Source organism: Pararge aegeria, chromosome Z (assembly GCF_905163445.1).
Source record: "Pararge aegeria chromosome Z, ilParAegt1.1, whole genome shotgun sequence".
Taxonomy (NCBI): Eukaryota; Metazoa; Arthropoda; class Insecta; order Lepidoptera; family Nymphalidae; genus Pararge; species Pararge aegeria.
The window spans coordinates 3759775-3782839 of record NC_053208.1 but is presented as its reverse complement, the minus strand read 5'-3'; the positions used below and the strand labels follow the sequence as shown (position 1 = coordinate 3782839).

Here is a 23065-nt window from a genome sequence, read left to right as displayed (position 1 = left end):
CAATCCTGCAGATTACCCCAGCACGGACCACATAATACAAGTACGTCGGTGCACTACGAGAAATCGTGTCTTTCAGAATCGGGAATGTACCAAGCATCCCTTTGAATTTCCCATCGATTTTAACCAATATTACCTTGTCGAGTATCCTTGTAGAGGTAATAGGATTAAAAATTTAGTAATCGCTGTACCTTGCAGATGGTAAATTTGCAAACTATTTTGAATGGAAATACGAGTGCAGTGTGTATGATTTTGGTTGAAAGCCGTTTTCCAAACTATTGTACTGGTCACGTATGTGCTTTGAGTAGTTAAGCCAAAATTTCAATGGATGATAACAATATTTAAATACTACGTTCAATGCTTTTTATCAAATAAAAATAAACTGATCATAGGAATCGTTTCAGTGTTACGAAGATATTAAGTAACAGCGCTAAGAAAAACATCGTCTGTAAACAAATTTACCTATATTATATTATAAGAATAAAATATGGAATAATAAGAAATAGCAGTACAATAAAACATCACATCCACAAAGGTGAAATATATCAAAGAGAAATAATTCAGTGATGACATTTACCGCTCACATACAGCCTTTGAACAATTTCAGCCGCTTATTCATTCCTGTAAACAAACATAATAAGCGCTCTATTTCTTTAAAAAAAATGTACATTCACTGTAACTCGTATTTATACTAATTGCATAAACACGTTTCCAATGTAAGTAATTGAACGGTGCATGAAGCCGACTATTAATGATCAATATGCACGCTAACAGACTTCGATACGACATAAGTGGCTATTCGCAAAATTGAACCATTTTAATATTGTTTATGGAATAGAAATTTGCCACCGTTGTAAGATACTTTAAAAATTTGAAATATATTTTATTGGGCAGTGATGATTCAAAAAGAGATTTTAGTGGTTTTGCACATAAATATCCATAGATAACGCACCGGTGAGCGTTGTGCTTATAAGTGCGAGGTTCCGGATTCGATCACCAGCAGGGGTTTTTTGGGAACTTATAGTTTTTAATTTTCTCTGGTCTGGCCATAGCCGAAACCTGCTGCCAGGTCAGTGGGAGGTTTCGCCTTTGGCTTTAGCGTCCCGGTACGATAACGTATAATAACAGTTTTGTCCATTACCATCTATCTCATCACCATTACACAGAGAAATTAAAAAAAAAACTAAACAACAATCATTTGTGACGCAAAAGTTCACAGTACTTGTATGAAGGGTTCACAAGATGTAATCATGTGCAGATTTCTTAACATTTCATTGCCATAGCGAGTCAGGGCCCCCTGATAAGAGATACTTTATTATTAGGTGCCTTTCGGTGACAAAGATCAGTGCGGCGAGTTCACCCTACGCCATGGAGATTGGGTGCAGTTCCAAGTTGCCACAGACAGGCGCGATCAGTTGAAACGAGCGACAAACATATCTCTGCTTGATGAGTCCTTCAATGTATCTGGAGAAAGGTAAATCGAGTTTTATAATATGTGTCTGGAGAAAGGTAAGTCAAGTAGGTATTATGTCTATCTGGAGAAAGGTAAGTCGAGTTTTAGAAAAATCCAAATATTTTTGGCGTGACTTGGACGCGCCTTGACTTGGATTATCATCTATGTCTTCAACAAGTATTGAAATAAATCCATGCAAAATAAAGATTAAGCAAGTGTATTTGCAGGTCTTTCAGGCTATATTCAAACAAAACGTTTGTGTCCAAAAAAGTACTGGTAATAAAAATAATAAACAAAAACAAACAGTCGTCAATACACTGTTAATGTAAAATTTTGTTTTCGTAGGAAGTAGGAATACGACATTCACCCACAGGATATTTCTTAGTTAAGGTTCTTAGTTAATCTTCTTTCATTTTTAAAGTGTATCCCAACTGATCATAGTCAGTCTGGTTTGACACCATAGTTCAATTAATATAGGTACAATGATTGGATCCCCAATCCAATCATTGTACCTTTATTTAAAAAAATCATTGTATTTGTTTGTTTGAGGGAAATAATGAAAGATTTTGCATAGCGTTACCTTGAATAGATCGATCGGTTAAAAATGTTATCTGATCAACGAAGTTTTGTTTGTTATTTTCGTAAAGCGCCATACTAGGAACACTAGCGTACCCCTTTTATAACTTTTATAAACATGCAGGGGGAACTAATCACCCCTTCGTGGAAACCTAGATTGCACCGTCCGCGAATTGGCCGAAATGAGAATTGTACAAATCACTCAATAACGCAATCTGCAAATCTAGTCTAAAGAACTTTAAAAATCTTTCAGCAGCGCTAGCATGTGAGCCTCGATTATGTCCATCCATTTCTTTGAAATAGCCTAGGACGAGAAAATGGGTTGACATGATTATAACGTGGCGCGCATTTCTAGCGTTTCCGTCACTTCCACCACTTCCGTCACATTTCGTACCATGCTAAAGAAGTTATATTAATAAATTAAATACGTTGTTGTTGTTTCAACTAAACAGGAGGGAGCGAGGCGTGGTCAACACCTTGCGCGAAGGCTTTGGTTTCATACGTTGTGTAGAGCGTGAGCAAAGGATGATATTCCAATTCGAGGAAGTGCTACGTTTGGGACAGGAGCTAAGCGTTGGTGATGAGGTATGTAATTTTTTTTGTTTACCGCAGTGTGAACTAGCTAAATACACTGTTTGCATAGTCCTCTTTGTGTGTACTATATATTGCTAACGTAACTGATTAAGGTAAATACATAGTGAAGTAACCTAGATATCTTTCAGCAAAACCCTGTTAAATCCCGTCTAAAATGATTGAAGCTCAATAAACCAAGATTAGAAAGATAGATTATTTTGGTTATGCTATTTTAAAACTAATGTCTTAACTATCACAAAAGACAGCTCTTTAGAAATTCCACTTCAATTTTCATTTACTTGTATTGACATCGAATAGCTTGATGTTTTCATATTGTTTTGACAAGTTTAGATCTGCCCTAACTAGTTATTAAGTTGCGATCAAAATAAAACGAGCCCTATATAGCCCGTATTAAATCGTGAATTCTGAAGCACTGATTTTACAAACGAAACCAATATAGCGGTGGCTATTTATTGGGCAGGGTATGAATTTTAAACTTTAAAACGATAGGCTATATTTTCTCTGGTGTTAAATTGTTTTCAAACTTCTAATCGACTAAGACAGCGTGAGCTCAAATCTAATATTGATTGACTGACGGTAATTGACGATGCAGTTTAGTGCACCTACCTGGAAGATTTTAAGCGGTATTGAATCTAAAGCGATTAATCGCTTAACCTTTGGCTTAGGTTTCGCTAAACAAAATTCTAACCGGATGTTCCCTATTTCTCATTACCTTATATCTTAAGGAACTCAAAATAAAAAGTGCAATTAAATGAATGGATAATATATGCAACGTGTAAGTGAAAAACTAAATATTACTTGTTGGCTTTAGAGATACATTATTTTCTGTCTCTGAGACTTATCTGTGAAACAAAAAATAGTTTTTACTGAAGCAAATAAGAGACAGCCCTAACGTCACATGCAAATTGAAAATGAGTGTCACTTTATTAGGTGTGTGTCAAATAGAAAAAAACAACTTATAGTCTACATAACAATTATAGGCAAATAGCGTAGGTACTATGGGCGTGTAGGTCTTTTATCTTCAATAGGGTTGTCATAAGTAAACACTTGTTTGTGTTGCACACTTGCTTGAATGTTTTGAATTAGTTTTTATGGAAATATATATATGAGTTAATATTTTAACATGGTGAGTTTGATGATTTCCTATGAAATATACTTATGCACCCTTCACAAGTATTTCGTTATTCGGTTCACAATCGGTACATACTGAAAACCAGAGTGCAGTATTCCTTGGCCACTACTACCTACTGCTGTGGTTCTGCGATACAGCCATTGACACAGCGCACATTTTAATTGTTTCTGTGTTTTTTCTTCCATTTGTATGTTGTTTGTTGATTGTATGTTGCGGCAATAATTGTTGCTGTCAATAAAGCCTATTCTTATCAGTTACTTTATAATCAGCGCGATAAGTGACCGGTAGCTTAAAAAGAAAAATCATTAATGCAATTTTTTAAATTAACATAAAAATCACTCCAAGAAGATTAAGTTTCAAAATTTAAAGCATCGTGTGGTAATGAAAATTATCTTTCTGCAACTTTACTAGTCGATAGCTCAAAATCAGAAAGCACAATTAGAAATTACTGTTCGATCAATGAAATTATACCTTAGCAGTCGAATGATTTCGATTTGCTAACTCAGCCGCCGTATTGATTTTTGATAAAGTTAAAAATAATTGAAAAAGATTAAAAACTCTTATCACTAATCTTAAATTATTTTTTATAGGTAAATGCATAATAAATGCTTTTGGAAATAGACAATGTAAAATCTATGGACGACACCAACGCTTAAAACCAGTCTTGAATTTTTCTGAAAATGCTAACTCTTAGCATACTGAAGGGCCCGGGGAATGTCCCGATTTCCGCCGGAGTATTAAAAACTGAATCAAACACGGATCGTTTCCCGGACTTACAACTTGTAACCTATAATTTATCCTCTAGGTGGAGTTCACGGTAGACCCAGTGACAACATTTTCTAACATGAACACACGCCAGACCGCCATACGTATCAAGCATCTGCCCCAGGGGACGGTGCAGTTTGAAACTCTGCTGGAACGCGGTGTGCGAGGTGTCGTCTCTAAGGAGGCTCCGCCTTACACCTCTTCCAACTCCAGCCCTACCCGAAGCTCTCCCACCGTGAGTATTATATTAATCGATATCCCAAGTTTTGTTGATATTTTGTTCGAAACCACTCAATATTTGAGTAGGATCTAGTACTAGTTTATATATTCAAACAATTCATTGCGTAAAAGAGATCCTGCTATTATGGACGAGGAGATTATTAATTCGGTTTTTTTTTAATTATGTTCGGGCTCCTTCATTTATCGAAGTATATGCAAAATTCATTTTTATTCGAAAGAAAAAAAATGCAGTTATCATAGTATATATATGCATTGTTTAAGCCATCGCCCTGCTTAGCATTACGTGGATACGTGTATACATGATGTGTTCAGTACATACGGATACACCCAAAATTCTATATCTTTTATAGCTTTCAAATAACCCAAGATGAAGATATGTGTAATCTTTAGGCCGGGAAAGGTGATGAGAAGATATTAACCATACGCTCTGGATGACCATACGCCTTCACGTTCGCTCACTTCGTTTGCTCGGCTACTTAGGGTCGTAGCGCGATGTTAAACAACCTCAAGAATTGACCAATCACATCCCAAAAAGAGTTAACAAAACGCAACTTCGATTTTATTATTAGTTAAGAATTCAGATTAATTAGTATGCCCAGTTTGACGTGTGGCTACGGCGTATTATAGTATACTAACTGTTGCCCGCGACTTCGTCTGCGTTTGATTTTGTTTTTGATGTGGCGTTCAATTTAGCTGTAGTTCTAAAAAAAATCAAAGTATTCAGTATCGTTAAGCCTTAAATGAGGGGTTTGCTGCTGTCCGCTGAGGAGTTCTGTCCTCTATCTTCAACCACAGTTTAGGCAAAATTAATCGCATATTGTAACCTCCTATATTACTTCTAACACTTTATAGAATATGAGTACAAAGTTTCATGAGGATCGGTGTAGTAGTTTTTGCGTGAAAGCGTAACAAACAAACTTACATTCACATTTATAATATTAGTAATTAGGGATAATTGGCACCACTCCTCGGAGAACGGACAGCAGCATCCTCCGTGCTACTACCACCTACTGTGATCACCAACCCGTCTTTCCAGCGTGCTGAAAAGCAAACCCTTCCTCTCAGAGAGGCTTTTAGCCTGAGATCCACCTGTTATAGGTCGATGAAATAGGCTAAAAAGGGATACTAACTATTAAGCTGATAATAGTAGTGTCGTGAAAAGCTAGATGTATAAGATTACGTTATACATCGGCAATGCGTTTTAATGAAAATCGGAAATTCTCAGGGTGTTATTAACTGTTCAGTTTTCACTGTGTTATAATACGTAAATCTTACCTATATTTAGTCGCACGTCGAAGCGCGTATATTGGATGGAGATAAATTAATAACTTTATCTGTTCGATAGCAAATATCTGTTGGTAAAAGATAATAAGTAGTCATTTATTTGATTTTCATTTACATTAAAGATTTTATTCTCTTTTCTCCTAAATTTCCACAGCAAAGCAAACGAATATAAGACGTAAGCCGTAGCTAAGCTTGGTCACGAATAGCTAGTTGTACATATTATGATTAGGACCGACCAACTGTTTGTATATGGAATTTTTAAACAGTTGCGAATTAGATAAAACGTTTCACAACTACGAAGATTGGGTAGATGGTATTTTCACGGCCATTTTTCACAACTAGTCAGTAACCGTGCGGCGTAAAAAGAAATGCATAACTATTTTAGAATGTGCTCATGAACCCTTTCATATGATACCTTACACATGACCTAGTAACCCGACTTTAAAATGTCAACCTCATTCCGCAGTAATGAAAATAACAATAACTTTGTTTGTTATCTAGACTAGAGATAGCCTTGTCTAGTCTAGGTACTGATAATACAGCTATAAAATATTACATTTTCTGTTTGTTTTTATGTAATCGATAAGTTTGGAAAATTTCTTTGTATCATCGCTTATAGAAAACCTACATTCTCAGCAAGTAACACGGGCTATATTTTACGTGGAGTAACACGGGGTTTATTTAAGTTTTAAATAATAGTATTTGTAAATTAAAGTGCTGATTTATCTGCTTGCCCTAAATTACTAAGCAGATTTATTTGACGACGTCCTGGGCGCGTCGGTGAGTGCTGTGATTTTAAGTGGGAGGTCCCTGACTCTATCCCCGGTAATTTGGGAATTAATAATTTCTGAATTTCCTCTGGTCTGATCTAGTGGGACACTTCGGCCGTGGCTAGTTACGATCAGCGTTTAGCGTTCCTATACGGATAAGGGGTATAGGTTTGATATAACTCATATACAGTGGTGTGCATAGAGGGTATGCACAGGGTGTATGCAGATAATATAAAATGAAGAAAATACCTCCAGTACGAGTTATGAATACTTAAGGGTAGGCTTTTTATAACTCGTACTGGAGATTTTCTTCATTTTATATCATCTGCATACCCTGTGCATATACCCTCTATGCACGCCTCTGCTCATATAGCCCTTACCGGTTAGCCCGTTACCACCTTAGATTACATCATCACTTATCAGCAGGTAAGATTGCAGTCAGGGGATCAACTGAAGCGGTATAAGGGGCGGTATAAATACTGGGGACTGAGAAAATTTTCTTTTCTATAAGTTCTAAAACCAATACGCGGAGCCATTTAGGTACTTATCTCTTATAGATAAGACGCATGATCGCGCGGTTTGCACTGGGGTCGAGTGGTATGTTTACGTTTATGAGTACGCTGTTTTTGAGCTATAATATCATCATAATGTATAGAATTATGTTATGAACCTTAATTGACGCGGGTTGGACTGCGGGGAACAGAACTGCGGGTTTTTAATAAAAAAATACAAGCCTTATTCTTAGCTGTTAAATAGCTCTGATTACACAATAAATAAATTTAAATTAATAATAGTAAAGCGTTAGTGTGCTTGTTAGTTTGTGCTTCTTTCGCGCAGCAACAGAGCATTTGACTGTCGATTTTGTTTTGGCTTTTTTATCCTGCCAAAATAACCCTTTAGAGTCCCTTTTGAGTGAGTTTGTGCGTGTGTGTGCATGCAATCGATTGAAATTCATGGGGCAATTTGGGAAATTATAACTTCCGAATTTGCTCTGATATTGTCTGGTGGTAGGCTACGAACGTGGCTAGCTATAAAGTGCCAAACCATTTAGTATTCCGGTACGAAGCCGCGTTGAAACTGATTGGGGGTGCCATACCGGTTAGCCCGCTATCGTCATAGTGGTTTAGGTATTGCATAGTGAGCAATTGCAGATACACGTATGTGTTTTTTGTGTTCTAAATAGTAGTTTTAAAGCCAATGCAACTACTAGCAACCAAAACAGAAGTTTTAAATTCATGTTTTACTAACCTAACTGTCACATACACGAAAACTTTTCTTACGCACTTTTAACTAGTACTATTTATTATATTTCCTTCATGATATCTTACCACCACGTGTGATTGTAGTCAACGGCTAACTTGTAAATGAATACGAAAATACAAAATAGATATAAAGGAAAGTGTTTTTAAATAACGTCGAGAGGCAGAAAACGAAAGTCACAACAATGTGTATATTGGAAATATGATATCGGTCGGGAGTTGTGACGCGTCGGCCATTAAACTTTCAATTCAAGAGCAGGATAAAAATACGCAAGAGGGTTAGATTTCAATATAGAACAAAGTTATTTTTCCTTGACTCCTTGACTTATCGTCTCGCAGGTTCATACGGATGACCTTAACTATTAAGTTAAGTTAATAAGTTGTAGCTCAGTGGAGTCGGCTTTCCTGTCTACAGAAACGACTTCAATCCCACCTGTAACTATTCGGAGCTATGTGTGGTTTAAGCAATTCAATATCACGTTTGTCTACAGTTTGCAATGCAATGCATAATTCACCTGTGCCAAGTCTACCAATCCGCACTTGACCAGCGAGGGATTACGGATTAAATCCTCGGCTCTCATTCTGAGAGGAAACCCGTGCACCGTATATTGTTGATAATGATGAAAATGTTTGTCTATATTTATATACATTTACATATATTTCGATCTTGTTTGTCCTAAACTGTTAACTAAAGAAAAAGATTTTTTCCCGGGAGTGCATCATCTAGCTATTGGTGAAAAGAATAAGTTAGTCGACACTTTTGGAGGTTTATGTTTATATAGAAAACCTCCAAAAGTGCTGAATATATATATAAAATTTAAATAATAATATTATTATTCAATGTGCAAAACCTCCAAAAGGGCTGAACCGATTTAATTATTCTTTTCACCAATATCTAGATGCACTCCCGGGAAAAAATCTTATTCTTTTAGTTAACTGTTTACAACAGACAAGATCGACGAAATATTATTTGTTTATTTATTAGGAGCATTAACAACATGCATATTACACGTTTTTTAATATAGCACACACAAAAACATGCATTGATATCAACGTCAATTTTAAGTGCACATAAAGTAAATTTAACAAAAAAATCAACTCACCGATAGTCGATAGTAGTGAGGTTTTTCTTAAAAATCTTAATATAATGTTAATAATAATAATCATCATACTAACCCATTACCGACCCACTACAGAGCACGGGACATTCCCACATTTAGTATAGGGTTTAGGCCGTAGTCCACAACGCTGGCCAATAAGAAATTCCTCAATTGTATAGAATCCTCGCTGTAATAAATGTGTTTTAACACATTCTTTAAACTTATGCATTGGTATTGGTAGGTCCAAAATTACCTTAGGAATCAGCAGCTTTCGCCCATAATAAGATCCCGTAAAACATCACACTGTGAAAGCCCTCCCCATTCCCGGTGGAGACCCGTTCCGAGTATAGGGGGCCATTAATTGTTTGATGATGATGTTGATTTGGGAAATAAATACGAAGTTACTGCCACGTGTATGCAGTTTAAGCACAAAAGTACAATTTATAGCAAATTAATCAGTCTGATCGTATACGGATTATATATAGATTATTAATTTCGGGCGTTAAACAGATGGACGCTGTGGATTTACTTTGCATTATTAACGAAGGTTTACAATTCGATAAGTTTTCATGGTTCCCTGCCGAAATGGTTAGAGCGCATTTCGCATGGATATTGTCAGATCAAAAGCGTCTGCATGCTGACATGAAAATTGATCTATTCGCATTCCAATTTAACGGAGTGCTCAACAAACTAATCTGCATTTTGACATAGTGTTTGTGGTTAAATCGAAGGTAGGGTGTTCTATATTGAAGCCTTTCCATCTCAATAAACTTCATTTCGAATACGGCTAAGTTGTGTTGTGGCAATAATTGTAATATGTATTAAGAATATTTAATACGACGAATGCGCGTCATATTTGTATACCGGTTTTCTACTCCAAAATAAAAAGTTACAAAGTAAAACGACAACTAAAAGTAATCAACTAAGAACCTCTTTATCTTATTTCGTTCGTAGAGATTTAATGCTGACTAGATATCAAACTACTAGGCTAGTTGTGTTTGTAAACTTTACGGGACATAGTAAACTCAGGTCTTCTCTACGTCGTTTTATTTTTGCTGCAAAGTTTTGAGACGCTTTTTGCATCACTAGCTTGGACTGCGCGAAATTCCTAACTCCGGGATGGTAGGTACTTACAATTTGTTATGGCCCGAACTGGGTAATACAGAAAAGGAATTCATAGATCTTAGTCGAACATGTTAAGCATCGAAAAACAATCCACTTTAATAATCTTTCTCGAACAGGCGGTTGGTCACTTCCATTAAGCAGTTAGCAGTAATTATTTTACCTCTAATGTTCTAAACCTTCAAATGGGGAAAACGAGAAAATTTTTGTGAGCTGGTAACATTCCGCGGGTGTGAAGTCAAACGGTTGCTGGGCGTTTTCATTCTTTTTGCATCACCTAAGTGTGAAACTTGTAATATAGACGATGATTTCCTGCATTTGTTGGGGAAGTGTTTTTGAAATAGACAAATGAGAGACCAATTAGTATGAAAATTTAAAATAAAAAGAATAATTAATTTTTTATGATGTGGGGATTTGGCAAAGTATCCTGGTGGCCGCCGCATCTTCTTCAGAGGTAGCCAGAATGTTATTAGATTTTAGCTTAAGCTAAGAAAAGAAGGAAGTATTAATTTTCGTAAAGAGAACTATGGGGCTGATAAGAAAAGTCCCGAATAAAAAAAGAATTACACAAATAAATCACTTTGCACACAGGACTTTAATTTAAGCTTTTGCAATAATGGCTGAATGAGGGTTCTGTATGTCCGTAATTCCATGGCAAACTATTAAACCAACTATTTTTCAACCCCCGACACAAAAACGTGTTTGCCTGTCTATGTGTCCGCCCGTGCCTGGTTGGTTGATTTTGGTTTTTTTTTTTGTTTAAAAAGTGAATTAGACAGGAGTGTGCTTAGCCATGTTTGAAGGAAATCGTCCCAAGATGGCCGCTGCCACAAAATGGCGCATTATATATTTTTCTCTCTATATGGATACAAAATGAAAAGGCCTGTCTAGTAGAATACTATGACAAGTTTAAAATTCAAGATGGCCACACTTTGGATTTTCATTTTTTTTTCTCCACAAATCCCTCATTATTGTAATCAAATCAAAAGGGTTTGTATTGTAATTTAAGGTAAACTATATCGAAAGTCTGGGGATTTTTATTATTTTTAATTTATATAATGCACAATCTCATTCGTAATCAAATATATACGGAGGAAATTTGAGTTTTAGCTGCCATAAATTGAACTAATTTTTATCGTTTTCATTCATTTGGTTCTCTAGCTATACATTAATCAAATCTTATTCGACGAAGATAACTGCCATAATGTCCAGCTACTTTAACTTTGAAACACTTTAAATAGAAAAGTTGAAAGGTACAACCTAATGCACCTAATTTTTTAAGTGTGTATGTTTTAAACCATCTGATATTTTAAATATATAGTCATATATTTTTAAAAACAACTGTATCACCTGTTTGTAAAATGAACCCGCCTATAAACACCTTACGGAACACCTCGCAGGGCATGCAACGTCTATCAACCTGAAGCGTAGGTGTTAAGCCTCATGCGCCTGTTATTATACCGGCAACCACGCCCTCCGGACCTTATTAATCGGTTATTTCTAATGTTATGTCACAATAGCAATTCACTTCTATATAATGATGATAATGACTTTTGAACTGCCACTGATAGGTACGAGTGTATGCCCGTTTAACCTAGTGCCGGCTCCGCGCGCGGACAATTCAATCCGATACCGCGGTTACACTTATACAGGTCTAGGTTAGTATAAACATGCGCAACCGATTGTAATCTATCTCAATATGCACATAAAGGTTACTATGCGTAGCAAGATTTCAAGTCACAAACGGACACACTGGTGCAGCGTTCGCGGCGGATTGTAATACAATCCGGATGTACAATTGTGTATCACTTGATTTCGTTGCCTATATTCGAGCGTGCACACGAATTCGATTTGTGTCCTCCGATGCTATTAATCAATCAATCTCTTCATTGGGGAGAATAATAATTGGGTATAGCAAGACATCTCTTAGGCGAGGCGAGACAAGTTACAAGTAAGCCATCTCTCTTAGGCGAGGCGAGACAAGTTACAAATAAGCCATCTCGTAGGCGAGACGAGACAAGTTACAAGTAAGCCATCTCGTAGGCGAAACGAGACAAGTTACAAGTTAGCCATCTCGTAGGCGAGGCGAGACAAGTTACAAGTAAGCCATCTCTCTTAGGCGACGCGAGACAAGTTACAAGTTAGCCATCTCGTAGGCGAGGCGAGACCAGTTACAAGTAAGCCATCGGTTGCAATCTTACCTCTAAAATGTTACAGGGTAACCTTATTGGGCTAACCTGTTGGGCAGTTATATTAAACCCATACATCTAATTGGTTACTACGCGGTATCGTATAGCGGATTTTTTTTTCATTTTATAATCTAAAAATCTGTATTTTCTCTGGTTTGGTCTGAGAGGCTTTGGCCGTGACTAGTTAACCCCCTACCGACATGACGTGTCACCAAGCGATTAAGCTTTCCGGTACGTTGATGCGTAGACAGCGATTAGGGTTATGGGTTTAATATAATTGGCCAACAGGTTAGCCCGCTATCGACAGACTGCATCATCACTTACACCGTCAGGGCGACAAAGGCTAAAAAAAATATTTTGACGCATGGTTAAGATGATAACGAAAATTTAAAATATGCACTGAAAGGGCTGAATACTTTATGAGTAAGGCACAGAATAAAGAACAAGCAGAAACCGTGTACATGATTTATATTGAAGCATCAAAAACCACTTAACTTTAGTAGTGTTTCTCGAAAAATCGGTTAGTCACTACATAACATTTAGCAGTTGACAGTAATTATTTTACCTCTAATGCTCTAAACGCTTACCATAAAATGGGATTGGGGATTGTTGCTAGCTCACAAACTTTTGCGAGCTAGCAACAATCCGCGGGTGTGAAGTGAGACGTGCGCGGGACTTTTTCAATGTTTTTGGGCACAATGCACTGCATGCAATAATGGTTGAATGAGGCTTCTGTATGTTCTTCATTCTGGGGATTTAGGGATTAAATTATTATATCTATTAGCGTTACGACCCCTAGGTTAAGTGGATATGACCGCGGGGAACAGTTGTATTCAAACACTCTGAAACCATCAGTGAAATACAAAAAGCGAACTCTGCTAGATTTGTATGGGACTATAAAGTGTATTGTTCACAGAAAGCTGGGTGTTAAAATATCAAACGGCGTGTTGCGAATAACAAAAGCAATAACGTCACTGTTGTGGGTAGTTGGATTTTCATAGCTAAAAATAGAGTTATCGGCAGATGAATTGATGAAAATCTTTGTTTGATATACGGCTTTTACGGATACACCTTCGAATTGTTGCTTATATCATATATACAAGAACTACCAGTATAATGTGGTGTATTAATGCGAAAGTGGCTTTGCGAAAAATAATCTGACAACTTCTGAATATTCTAACTAATATATTTTTAGCGGTGGTAGCCCAGACATCTACGCATCATCAGACATCTACGCATGAGATGTAATTTTTATAAACATTCGAACATCGACATAACATCCAGGCTGTTCCGATTTTGTGACGACGCGAGTGTTAAAAAAAAGAATAAAGTCTGACATTGATAAAAACGAACGTTATTGCGGTAAAAGTCTCGTAGCATCAGCTACACACACACCACAGTACCACGGGCGGTCATTTGAAGCGTGGGGATGAACTCGATGTTAGTTAGTCAGGTGTCAGCGCGAGGTACGCTTTGCGGAGGGTGAAATGCAACGAACAGACTCGCATGGCCGCCGGCTCCGGGCATCGAATCGCCATGGGACCCTCGCTGTATGTTTTTTTTAATGAGTGCATTTGGTTCCCCGATAGCCGTAGGGCTATCGGGGAACCAAATGCACTCACATTGGCACTTACATTGGCATTTATGATATTAGTAGTAATATCATAAATGCCAATGTAAGTTTGTTTATTACGCTTTCACGCAAAACAACTTAACCGACCCTCATGAAAGTTTGTACACATATTCTTGGAAGTATTAGAAGTAATATAGGACACTTTTGACCAATTATAATCGATTTTAATAAATATTTTTGTACTATAGGGGTTATAATGTGTTTAATTTTGCCCAAACTTTGTGTAGATCTGAATGTGGTTGGAGATAGAGGACAGAACTCCTCAGCGGACAACATTAAGCCCCTCATTTAAGGCTTAGCGATACTGAATACTTTTTTTAGAATTTTTTTAGAACCACAACTAAATTGAATGCCACATCAAAAAACAAAATCAAACTTAGACGAAGTCTTATTGTATAGGCATTCGGCAATTTAGTGGTAATTCGTTCGATTTACACAGTAAAATTGAGCCAACATTTATATTTCAAAAGTCGAACCGCTTCTCCTCGATACTGAAGATTGTGGCAAGCGATAATTAAAGCAATTTGAAGTGTCTCTCATCATTATCTTAGCCTCTCCCTCAGAGTGAGGAGCTCTTTGACTCAGTGGGTGGCGGAAAAGGCTCCTTCTACTATGCTATTTAGATTTAACATTTGATGATGAAGATATCATAATATGTAAGTTATAGTAATCGGATGGCCGACTTTAGTTGCTTACCGAATCACAGCATCTAAATACCTAAATATATACCAAAACTAAATACCTAAATATTTTAGACCTGAGTCGTAAATCGAATCCAGGATTTATATTTTAGCATATTTACCATTTATGAAGGAGGCGACAAGTGTCTCCTTTAATAGTGTATGCCATGAAGTGTCCAAACGAATGTTGATGTCTAGTTGATGTAGTATCTATATCCTAAAACACCTGACACAGTAAATGAATGCGAACTGGGATAATTGTAACCGTACACCCCTTTGTGTCCGTATGGAATGGTGGCTCAGTAATTAATTGATAATTACCTACGTGATACACGTAACCAGTGGCCCGCGAACCACACCAGCTACGAATGTGCCGTTTAGCGTAGCGATCATGTTGAATGTATGTCAACATAAGTTGACATACATTCAACATGATCGCAAAATTAGTCAACATGTCTACTGTGATAACACAGTAGACATGTTGACTAATTTTGAATATATGCCCTAGATATTCGGAAGTATCTACAATACACAAAAAAGTCTTATTTTTGCAGAAACTAAAAGTTTTGTTGATATCGCCCTCTGTCAGGCTGATTTGTAAATCTAATCCATCCAGGGTGCCACACAAACGCATTCAAATCGGTCTAGCCGTTTAGGAGATATATAAAGATATTTTTGAATATTTCCCGCGAGAACGCTCTCCGCACTCAGCCATAGCCATAGCCGCACTCATGACGTCTTATGAGAGCTATAGTTAGTCCTTGTTCCATAGCTAGAGATTATTAAGAACAAGAACTCAGCAACAGATAGTTTGAAATAACAAAATACTTGATAAACGCAGAGATTCAAGTTCAAACGGTACACAATTGTTTATATAGACGTGACGTCATAATTTTGAACACGGCGAGTTATCTTTTTCATCGTGTTTAGATCCGTCGGACTTGTCTTAGCAACTAAAATGCCTGTTTTTGAGTGTTAAAACAAACTGGTAACTTTTAAGTATTTGAAAATGTATCCGGCTACAGCTAAAGGCTTTTTTGTGTTCACTGTAATATGCTATGCTGCATATTACATATTATGTATTAATTTTAATGCACCCAAGTTCCCAGCATATTTTTATTTACTCAAGGAAAATATAGGAAAATAGTGATGAAATGGCTTTGTTATTTATCAAAGTTTTACATACTAACAACTATGAAACCCTGTTCAAATAACGACATAATTGACGATCTCTCCGGCGCAGCGTTAAGCGCTTAGCGCTGTGGTTTCAGGTTGAGGTTTCTCGGGCAATATGGGAATTTATAATTTTTGATGTGGTGTGATGATGGTCTGATGGGTGGCTTCTGCCGTGGCAATTTACCACCCTACCGATAAAGACGTGCCGCTAAGCGATCTAGCGTTCCATATAATACGAACGATGTCGCGTAGAAACCGATTAGGAGTAGGGTAAAACTAGGTAATTGACGAAACGCCCCACTCGTCTAGCACTAACAGTTACTACCAGACGAAGCGTGCAGGACACTATCGCCGAACACCATGGCAGACAAGCACACATTTATACGTGTTCGTTTGAAAAATGTTAGACAAAATTAGTTTTTTTGCAAACTGAATTACGAAAGAGAGACTGATTTAAAAATGTTAAATTATTTAAAGTGTTATTACTTGTTAAAAACTCTGGGTCGTTTTGTAAAAAGTGTGACGCGTATTAGCTAAAAGTCGCCTTACAAAACGCCTATTCTTGACTTTGAAAAAAAAAATATTATACCTGCCGTTCTGTTTTAAGATTGCCAAATAACCAAACGAAAGAAATTTTAGTTATATTTTCTATATTTGTCGTTTTACTACACTTAAAAATAGTGGGGCGTATTTTTAACCTAGTTTTACTCTATGGGTTTAATATAACTAACTGCCATATATAGCCCTGCCTATTAGATAAAGATAGAGAGATTGCATTCAACGGCTATTTTGAAGTGGAATAAAAAAAATCCTTTCGTTATTTTGCTCAGGAAGTACACAGACGTCGTGAGCGGCGCCATCCTTACGCTGTTGACATGTATTCAATTCGTATGAAACCCTTTATGTCTACTTCTATTATACCGTTTAGGTGTGAAATGCTCTTCCGGCATCAGCATTTCCTGCGGCGTATAACTTGAGTACCTTCTTGGTGAAAACGCATCATCTAATATGCGAGTAACACATCGTCATTGGTTCCCATTGGGCATAATATAAATATAACGAAAGCATAACTTAAAAATGAAAGAAAACATCAAGTCCACACAGGATCTATTAACATTAATGACACTAACATAGAGATGATCGAAAAGGCTATTTAAAAAAAAGAAATTATTAATCGACAAGTAATTTGGTCGTAGTCGTCGAATTTCTGGATTAATCTTGTATCATTTTTCTGTCAGTGTAAATGTAGAGCTTCAAATATGTGCGGGAAAAAGGAAAAATTGTTCGCATAGACGCCCCCAGTCCCCTCTTTGTCCCCCAACGTTACTATTTACCTACGCAGTTGGTACCTGCAGTCTTACTCTGGGAACCTATTTCGATACTAAAGTCGTAATAACGTCGTCGAACCATTGCGTCGCTTAAAACTTTTTAATCAGAAAAGTCGAGATTGTTAGAGATAATCAATAGCGTCCTTAGCAGACCTTTTTGATTGCTTTGCTGAAGAATATAAAACATAAGTCATTATATGATTTTTAAGTCCCAGGTTATCAGAGATTGTTGCTATGTTTTGTAAGAAGATGCTCAGAAATCCAATTAACGTTCTACAACATAGAAACACTACGATTTGATTTGACGTTAAATATCATTCGATTCCTGTCTGTGGTCACTACAATCAGACAGACGTTTCACAAGTGGATTTAATGTAAACCAAGGCTATCTTAAAGAATGTTAATTTTGGCAGCGCAAACCCGTAAAGTTTTGCATAGGTTTCTCATAGGTAAAATATAATAAATTGCATTTTGTACTTCGATGGGTGCCGCGCGTAACGTACAGCCACAGGCTATCGAAAATCAGTTTTGAAATAAAATAAATCAAACATTGCAATTATTTAGCACGCAATTTGTTGAAAGAACTTACTTATCTCACGATTTTACTTTTTATTGTAAATCATTACCCATGATTATTACCAGTTGTGTTAGTCTGTAAAATTCATAGATAGGAATGATTTCATAAAAATAGTTTGTTTTGTTTTATGTTATAATCTCACCATACGGCATTACCAAGCAATTATCTATTCCAAGCTCGATAAAAATAATAATCTATCGATTATTATTTTAACAATTAAGTATACATTTGCGTTTTTGATACATACTTTTTCATTGCATAGCGTCACATTAGTGTTACAGAAAATGTTTTTCGCGAATAAGTATGACAATGGGAATCAAAAACAGAACAGTCCGTAGCTAATTAAATTAGCCACGCTGCATTCAATCCGGTTATAAGCTGGCTTTGTCGTTTTTCCATGAAAAAATGTACAAAACCATCGTCCATTCAACATTGAATCTTAAATATGTGGCTGCAAAAGCTTTTGTAACATCAAAGGTTAATCCGGTGGATAGTTTTAATAATCGAGATTCAATCCGCGGATAATAAACAATCAACCCTTGAGAGTTTTTATTTAAATCGCTCGCGTTTTACTTTCAACGTTGGCGACATGTTGCTTCGGTAAATAATTATTAATCCTTTTTCATTCAATTGCTAGCAAGCTTTTGACTTAATTTCGATATTCCCGTGTTACTCTGATAGTGTAGGAATTCCAATGGCACCTCTAGACACTGCGACCCTCTCGACAAATTTCAGTAGGTCAAGTTGGTTGAAAGGGCTTCATTTGCATATTCTATAATAGGTTATTGTATCTTCTTTAGGCGCACAGTTTAACCGTAATACGAATTTAAGAATGACAAGAAGTCCTTATTTATAGAGGTTTGATCGTGAGACCGCATTAGAGCAGCGTCTTTGGTCGACGATTGTTCGAGATGTCGAGTTAGAGCAGCATCTAGACTCTATTATCGAGAGAAGATATGAAATAAAGAGAGAGAGAGAGAGAGCATATTAAATAGGCCGAGCATTAACAATAGATGTTTGTGCAAAAATTACAGAAAAATGTGTGCGATATGCTTATGTGTGTGACGATTCTCTACATTTTTTTAGTATATGCTTCTTCATCAATGGTCCATAACAGTTCATTGTTGAACTAAAGGCCTCTGCCAACGGGATGATTTGCCCGTAGTCACTTCGGGTAGGAGATTGCAGTAGATGGTAATAAAAGCGCACGGGCATCTACTGCCCATTCTCCGTTATATTCCCTTAGTCGCCTCGTACGACACCCGCGTGCCTGTTTTTCTTTTGCTTTTGAGAAGGATGCTTATTAATAATAAACCGCAATCGCACTTGTTTATTTATCAATGATAAGATTTACTAAGAAGTCATAATGAAACGCAAGTTTCGGAATGATTTGTAATACTTTAGGATTTCTTGAGCAAGACCTGGATTCAGACCCACACATTTTTATCGTGAATGTATTCAATCGCATTATACGTTTCTCTTGCAAGATTGTCCTTTACATATTGCGTTTGATTTTATGGCATACTAACGATATTGTTTTTTTTCCACTGACGGGTTAGCGCTTCGCTGCGCTCTCAGCTTAAAATTATTAACGATGCAACCTGAGATGGAAGCATGCATCGCTAATAGGGCTCGGGGCCGCATCCCTTGGCACTTCTTTCTCGCTAGAGTAGTATATAGCTGCGACCAAAACCTAAATTCTTCCACACAGAAGGATGTTAATACTTTAGGTAAAAACAATGAAAAGACAAAAAACTTTTGTGACTAACTTATGTGTTCTGTGGCTAGTTTATGGCTTGGATTGAATATTGGATAGAAGCAGACGTTACTTTGCGGAAATCCATAATATATTATGAAAATTAAGCTTAATTGGCTATACTCCGCTAAAAGGAGGAGAATTTGTATGGTGTAATTTATAAATTTTTCAATGCTAGTACTCCACACACAAACCAAACCAATCTTCGGCAATGTACCCTCTTCGCACGTTTCGGTCCGAAACCGGAGCATCCTCAGGAGATGTTGACTTTACAATGAATGAATTATTAAGATCTTAGCTTAGTTTATGGCTTGTTATGAGTCCATTCTGAACTTTTGATACATTGATAGGTATGCAATTTTTGTAGAAAAGAGATAATTTTTGTGAAACCTCTGTTTACACTTATTAGTAATATATTTGAGGCATTGACTTATTGCATTACTGCGTATTGACCGGGGTATTGAAAACAACGTTAAAAGAGCACCAGGCGGGAAAACTATATAACCTTGTGTTGCTGACTTGACAGAATACAACAGGCGAAAGACTTTCTCCCAATGTTATGCAGTTTGTCATCTATATATATATTAAAATGAAATGCTGTTCGTTAGTCTCGCTAAAACTAAGAACGGCTGGACCGATTTGGCTAATTAAGGTCTTGTCATATTCGTGGAAGTCCAAGGAAGGTTTAAGCGATAAGAAAAATATTCAAAATGACAGCAATATTCTGTATGTTTGTCGACCAATTCCTCTTACGCAGATGGACCGATTTTGATGAAATTTTGTGTGTGTATTTCAATAGGTTCCTGTATGAATTGAAAATAAAATTTGATCCGGTAGGTGGCGCTGCTTTACCGGGCAAGACTACTTCTGCCGGTTCAGCTAGTATATAATAAAAATAATACATCATACAATTCGTAGCCCATGGTTCCGTATTTATTCCGTATGAATGGCGCCTAATTATTTGTTCGTTATATTTGTGAGAAATAGTTGTTCGCACGAACTTACATTGTTACAACAATTCATGTGTAATGTCTTTAGAATGGCTTATTGTGTTTATTTTTGTTTGTTTAAGATATAAATGTAGGTGCTGCTGAATACTTGTATGCCAATTTACGAAATTATATTGTATCATACCTTTACAATGAAACCTGCAAATTTCATTTCGTTTCGTTCCATTTAATTTTATTGTATTCTTATTTTTTTTACAGGAACACGGAATAATAACTTGCCAAATCAACAACGTGAAGAAGTCCATTTCATATACCGCCAAGAAATGCGAGTCCAAAATGTTACCCCGAGTCGGTGACAAAGTTATTTTCGATATATATCAGGTAATTAACTTCTACAACTTAGAAAAGTCTCAATAGTGCAATAGTTGTTGACTAAAATGTGGAGTGTCACTGTATCAATAGTTTATGACCATTACAATTCTGCTCTCAGCAAAAACAACACACATTTAATACTATAAAGTAAAAAAACAAATTATATTGGAGTTTTAATTTTAGTGCATAACGTCTTAACTTGTTTGAGGCGAGCGCAAAGACAATAATAAATAACAAAAATCGTTTTGGATGTAAAATCTATAAAAGGCTAACCGAAATGATGGAGTTTTTACATTAATTCATAATAATGTAAAAGTTTTCTTCGACACGTTTTTCCCGAGATCAATACTGTTAGAGAAATAACTGCACAGAGGCAACACTAAAATAAGCTGTGATTACATTTAGGGTTAAAAGGGGCGGCCGTTTACTATGATGTTTACTATTATAAAGTAATAAATTGGAAGTGAGGGATGTAGTCATATAAGTGGCAGATCCCGACTTTGATCCTGCGGGAATCTACTTTGCCAACACACTGTAGGTAGTGTCAATAAGCATGGCCATTAATCAATCATCAAGTAACAAAACAATCATCAGGTATTTTTTTGGAAATGCCGTTTGTATTGATTGCTATGCGGTTTCTCTTTGAAATGCTGAATCGTTACAAATTCGAAGTGGAGTTGATAGGTCGAGTCTCGACTGTAATATAGTCGGCTTGTTTGTTCTGCGGTTTGCACTTTGAAGTAATACATTATTATGAATCAATTATTTTTTGGTTAGTTATATTGATTTAATATGTTACTATCGTAGTTATTTCACTAAAATAATTAAAGCTATTCTTAAATGTTGTATAAATAAATGTACTACGACAATACACACATCGCCACCTAGCCCCAAAGTAAGCGTAGCTTGTGTTATGGGTACTAAGATGACTGATGAATATTTTTATGAATTATAAATACTTAGAAAATACATATAAACACCCAGACACTGAAAAACACTTAATGCTCATCACTCAGAAAGCAGGGTCGCTGCCCACTGCGCCAGTCGGCCGTCAAGTATAATGTACATTATTCCGTGTATTAAGTAAAGTGGCACTTTTGACGACCTTTATGGCCAGTGGTGAGCGCAGTGGACTTCTAAGTGGGAGGTCCCAGTCTCGATCCCCATCAAGTTTGAAATTTATAATTTCTGAAATTTCTGTAGTTTTTCACCACCACACAGACAAAGATGCCAAGCCAATTAGGGAGCTAATTTAAAAGTGTGTCGTTTTTAGTTTTAAAATAATTACTTTTGCATTCTAGGTGAAACCTACAAAGGAGCTGATCGCGATGGCTGTTCAAACCCAACACAGCCTTACCAATGGCACTGCCAACGGGGCATCGAACCTGCGCTCTATCTTGAAGGGATTCATCGCCGCCCTTAAAGATGGGTTTGGTTTCATAGAGACCGTCGACCATAATAAGGAAGTCTTCTTCCATTTCAGGTATAATTATATTGTTTTATTAGTATTCAAGCTACTATAGGAGCGGCGGCGATTGATATTCACGTAATATTGATCAAGGAGATGTTCACGGTGCGTCACGTCAAAGTTATTTCATTGCTGTGCACGACTAATTGATGTTTTATCTCTATTAGGAGTTGTATAATGGCTATAGAGTGCACATAACGCTATACAGGAGCCATTCGCTTTTTTTTTTAATTTTTAAACTCGCACATCAGTTCTAGCAGTATCTTTAGGCCACATTTATAATTATAAGAGCTGATCGAAATTACCGCCAATACAGGGTGTTTCTTTCAAAATTAAAAATTAAAAATTAAAAATTTATTTATTTCAAGTAGGCCTAATATAAGCACTCACACACAGTTCACAATGTTCAATTCGAAATGTTTAATCAGTTTACTTTAATATTTCCTATTGATAGATGTAGATAGATCTATTTGAAGACTGTAAGCTCAGTAGGTTGCCCGAACAACGAAATAAAAATCAACTCGGGTTCAGCTTCTTATGAATTGTTTTGAAAACCGCAATTTTCGGTTGTTTCATAGAAGTCAAAAACTTCGTAAGTTACGTTGGTGGAGAGTTACGCGATATCAACCATTATGAAAGCCATT

At 36.6% G+C, this 23065-nt stretch overlaps 1 protein-coding gene across 4 annotated transcripts in view; it reads left to right on the top strand.

The window, feature by feature from the left end:
* The window catches only part of LOC120636302 (cold shock domain-containing protein E1), a 99793-nt gene that overhangs the window by 52692 nt on the left and 24036 nt on the right, over positions 1-23065 (top strand). For all 4 annotated transcript variants that reach the window (XM_039907725.1, XM_039907726.1, XM_039907723.1 and 1 more), the window contains exons 7-11: positions 1320-1471; positions 2479-2611; positions 4558-4752; positions 20840-20962; positions 22255-22436. In XM_039907725.1, the coding sequence (XP_039763659.1) occupies positions 1320-1471; positions 2479-2611; positions 4558-4752; positions 20840-20962; positions 22255-22436 (785 nt within the window). The remainder of the gene's footprint in view (positions 1-1319; positions 1472-2478; positions 2612-4557; positions 4753-20839; positions 20963-22254; positions 22437-23065) is intronic.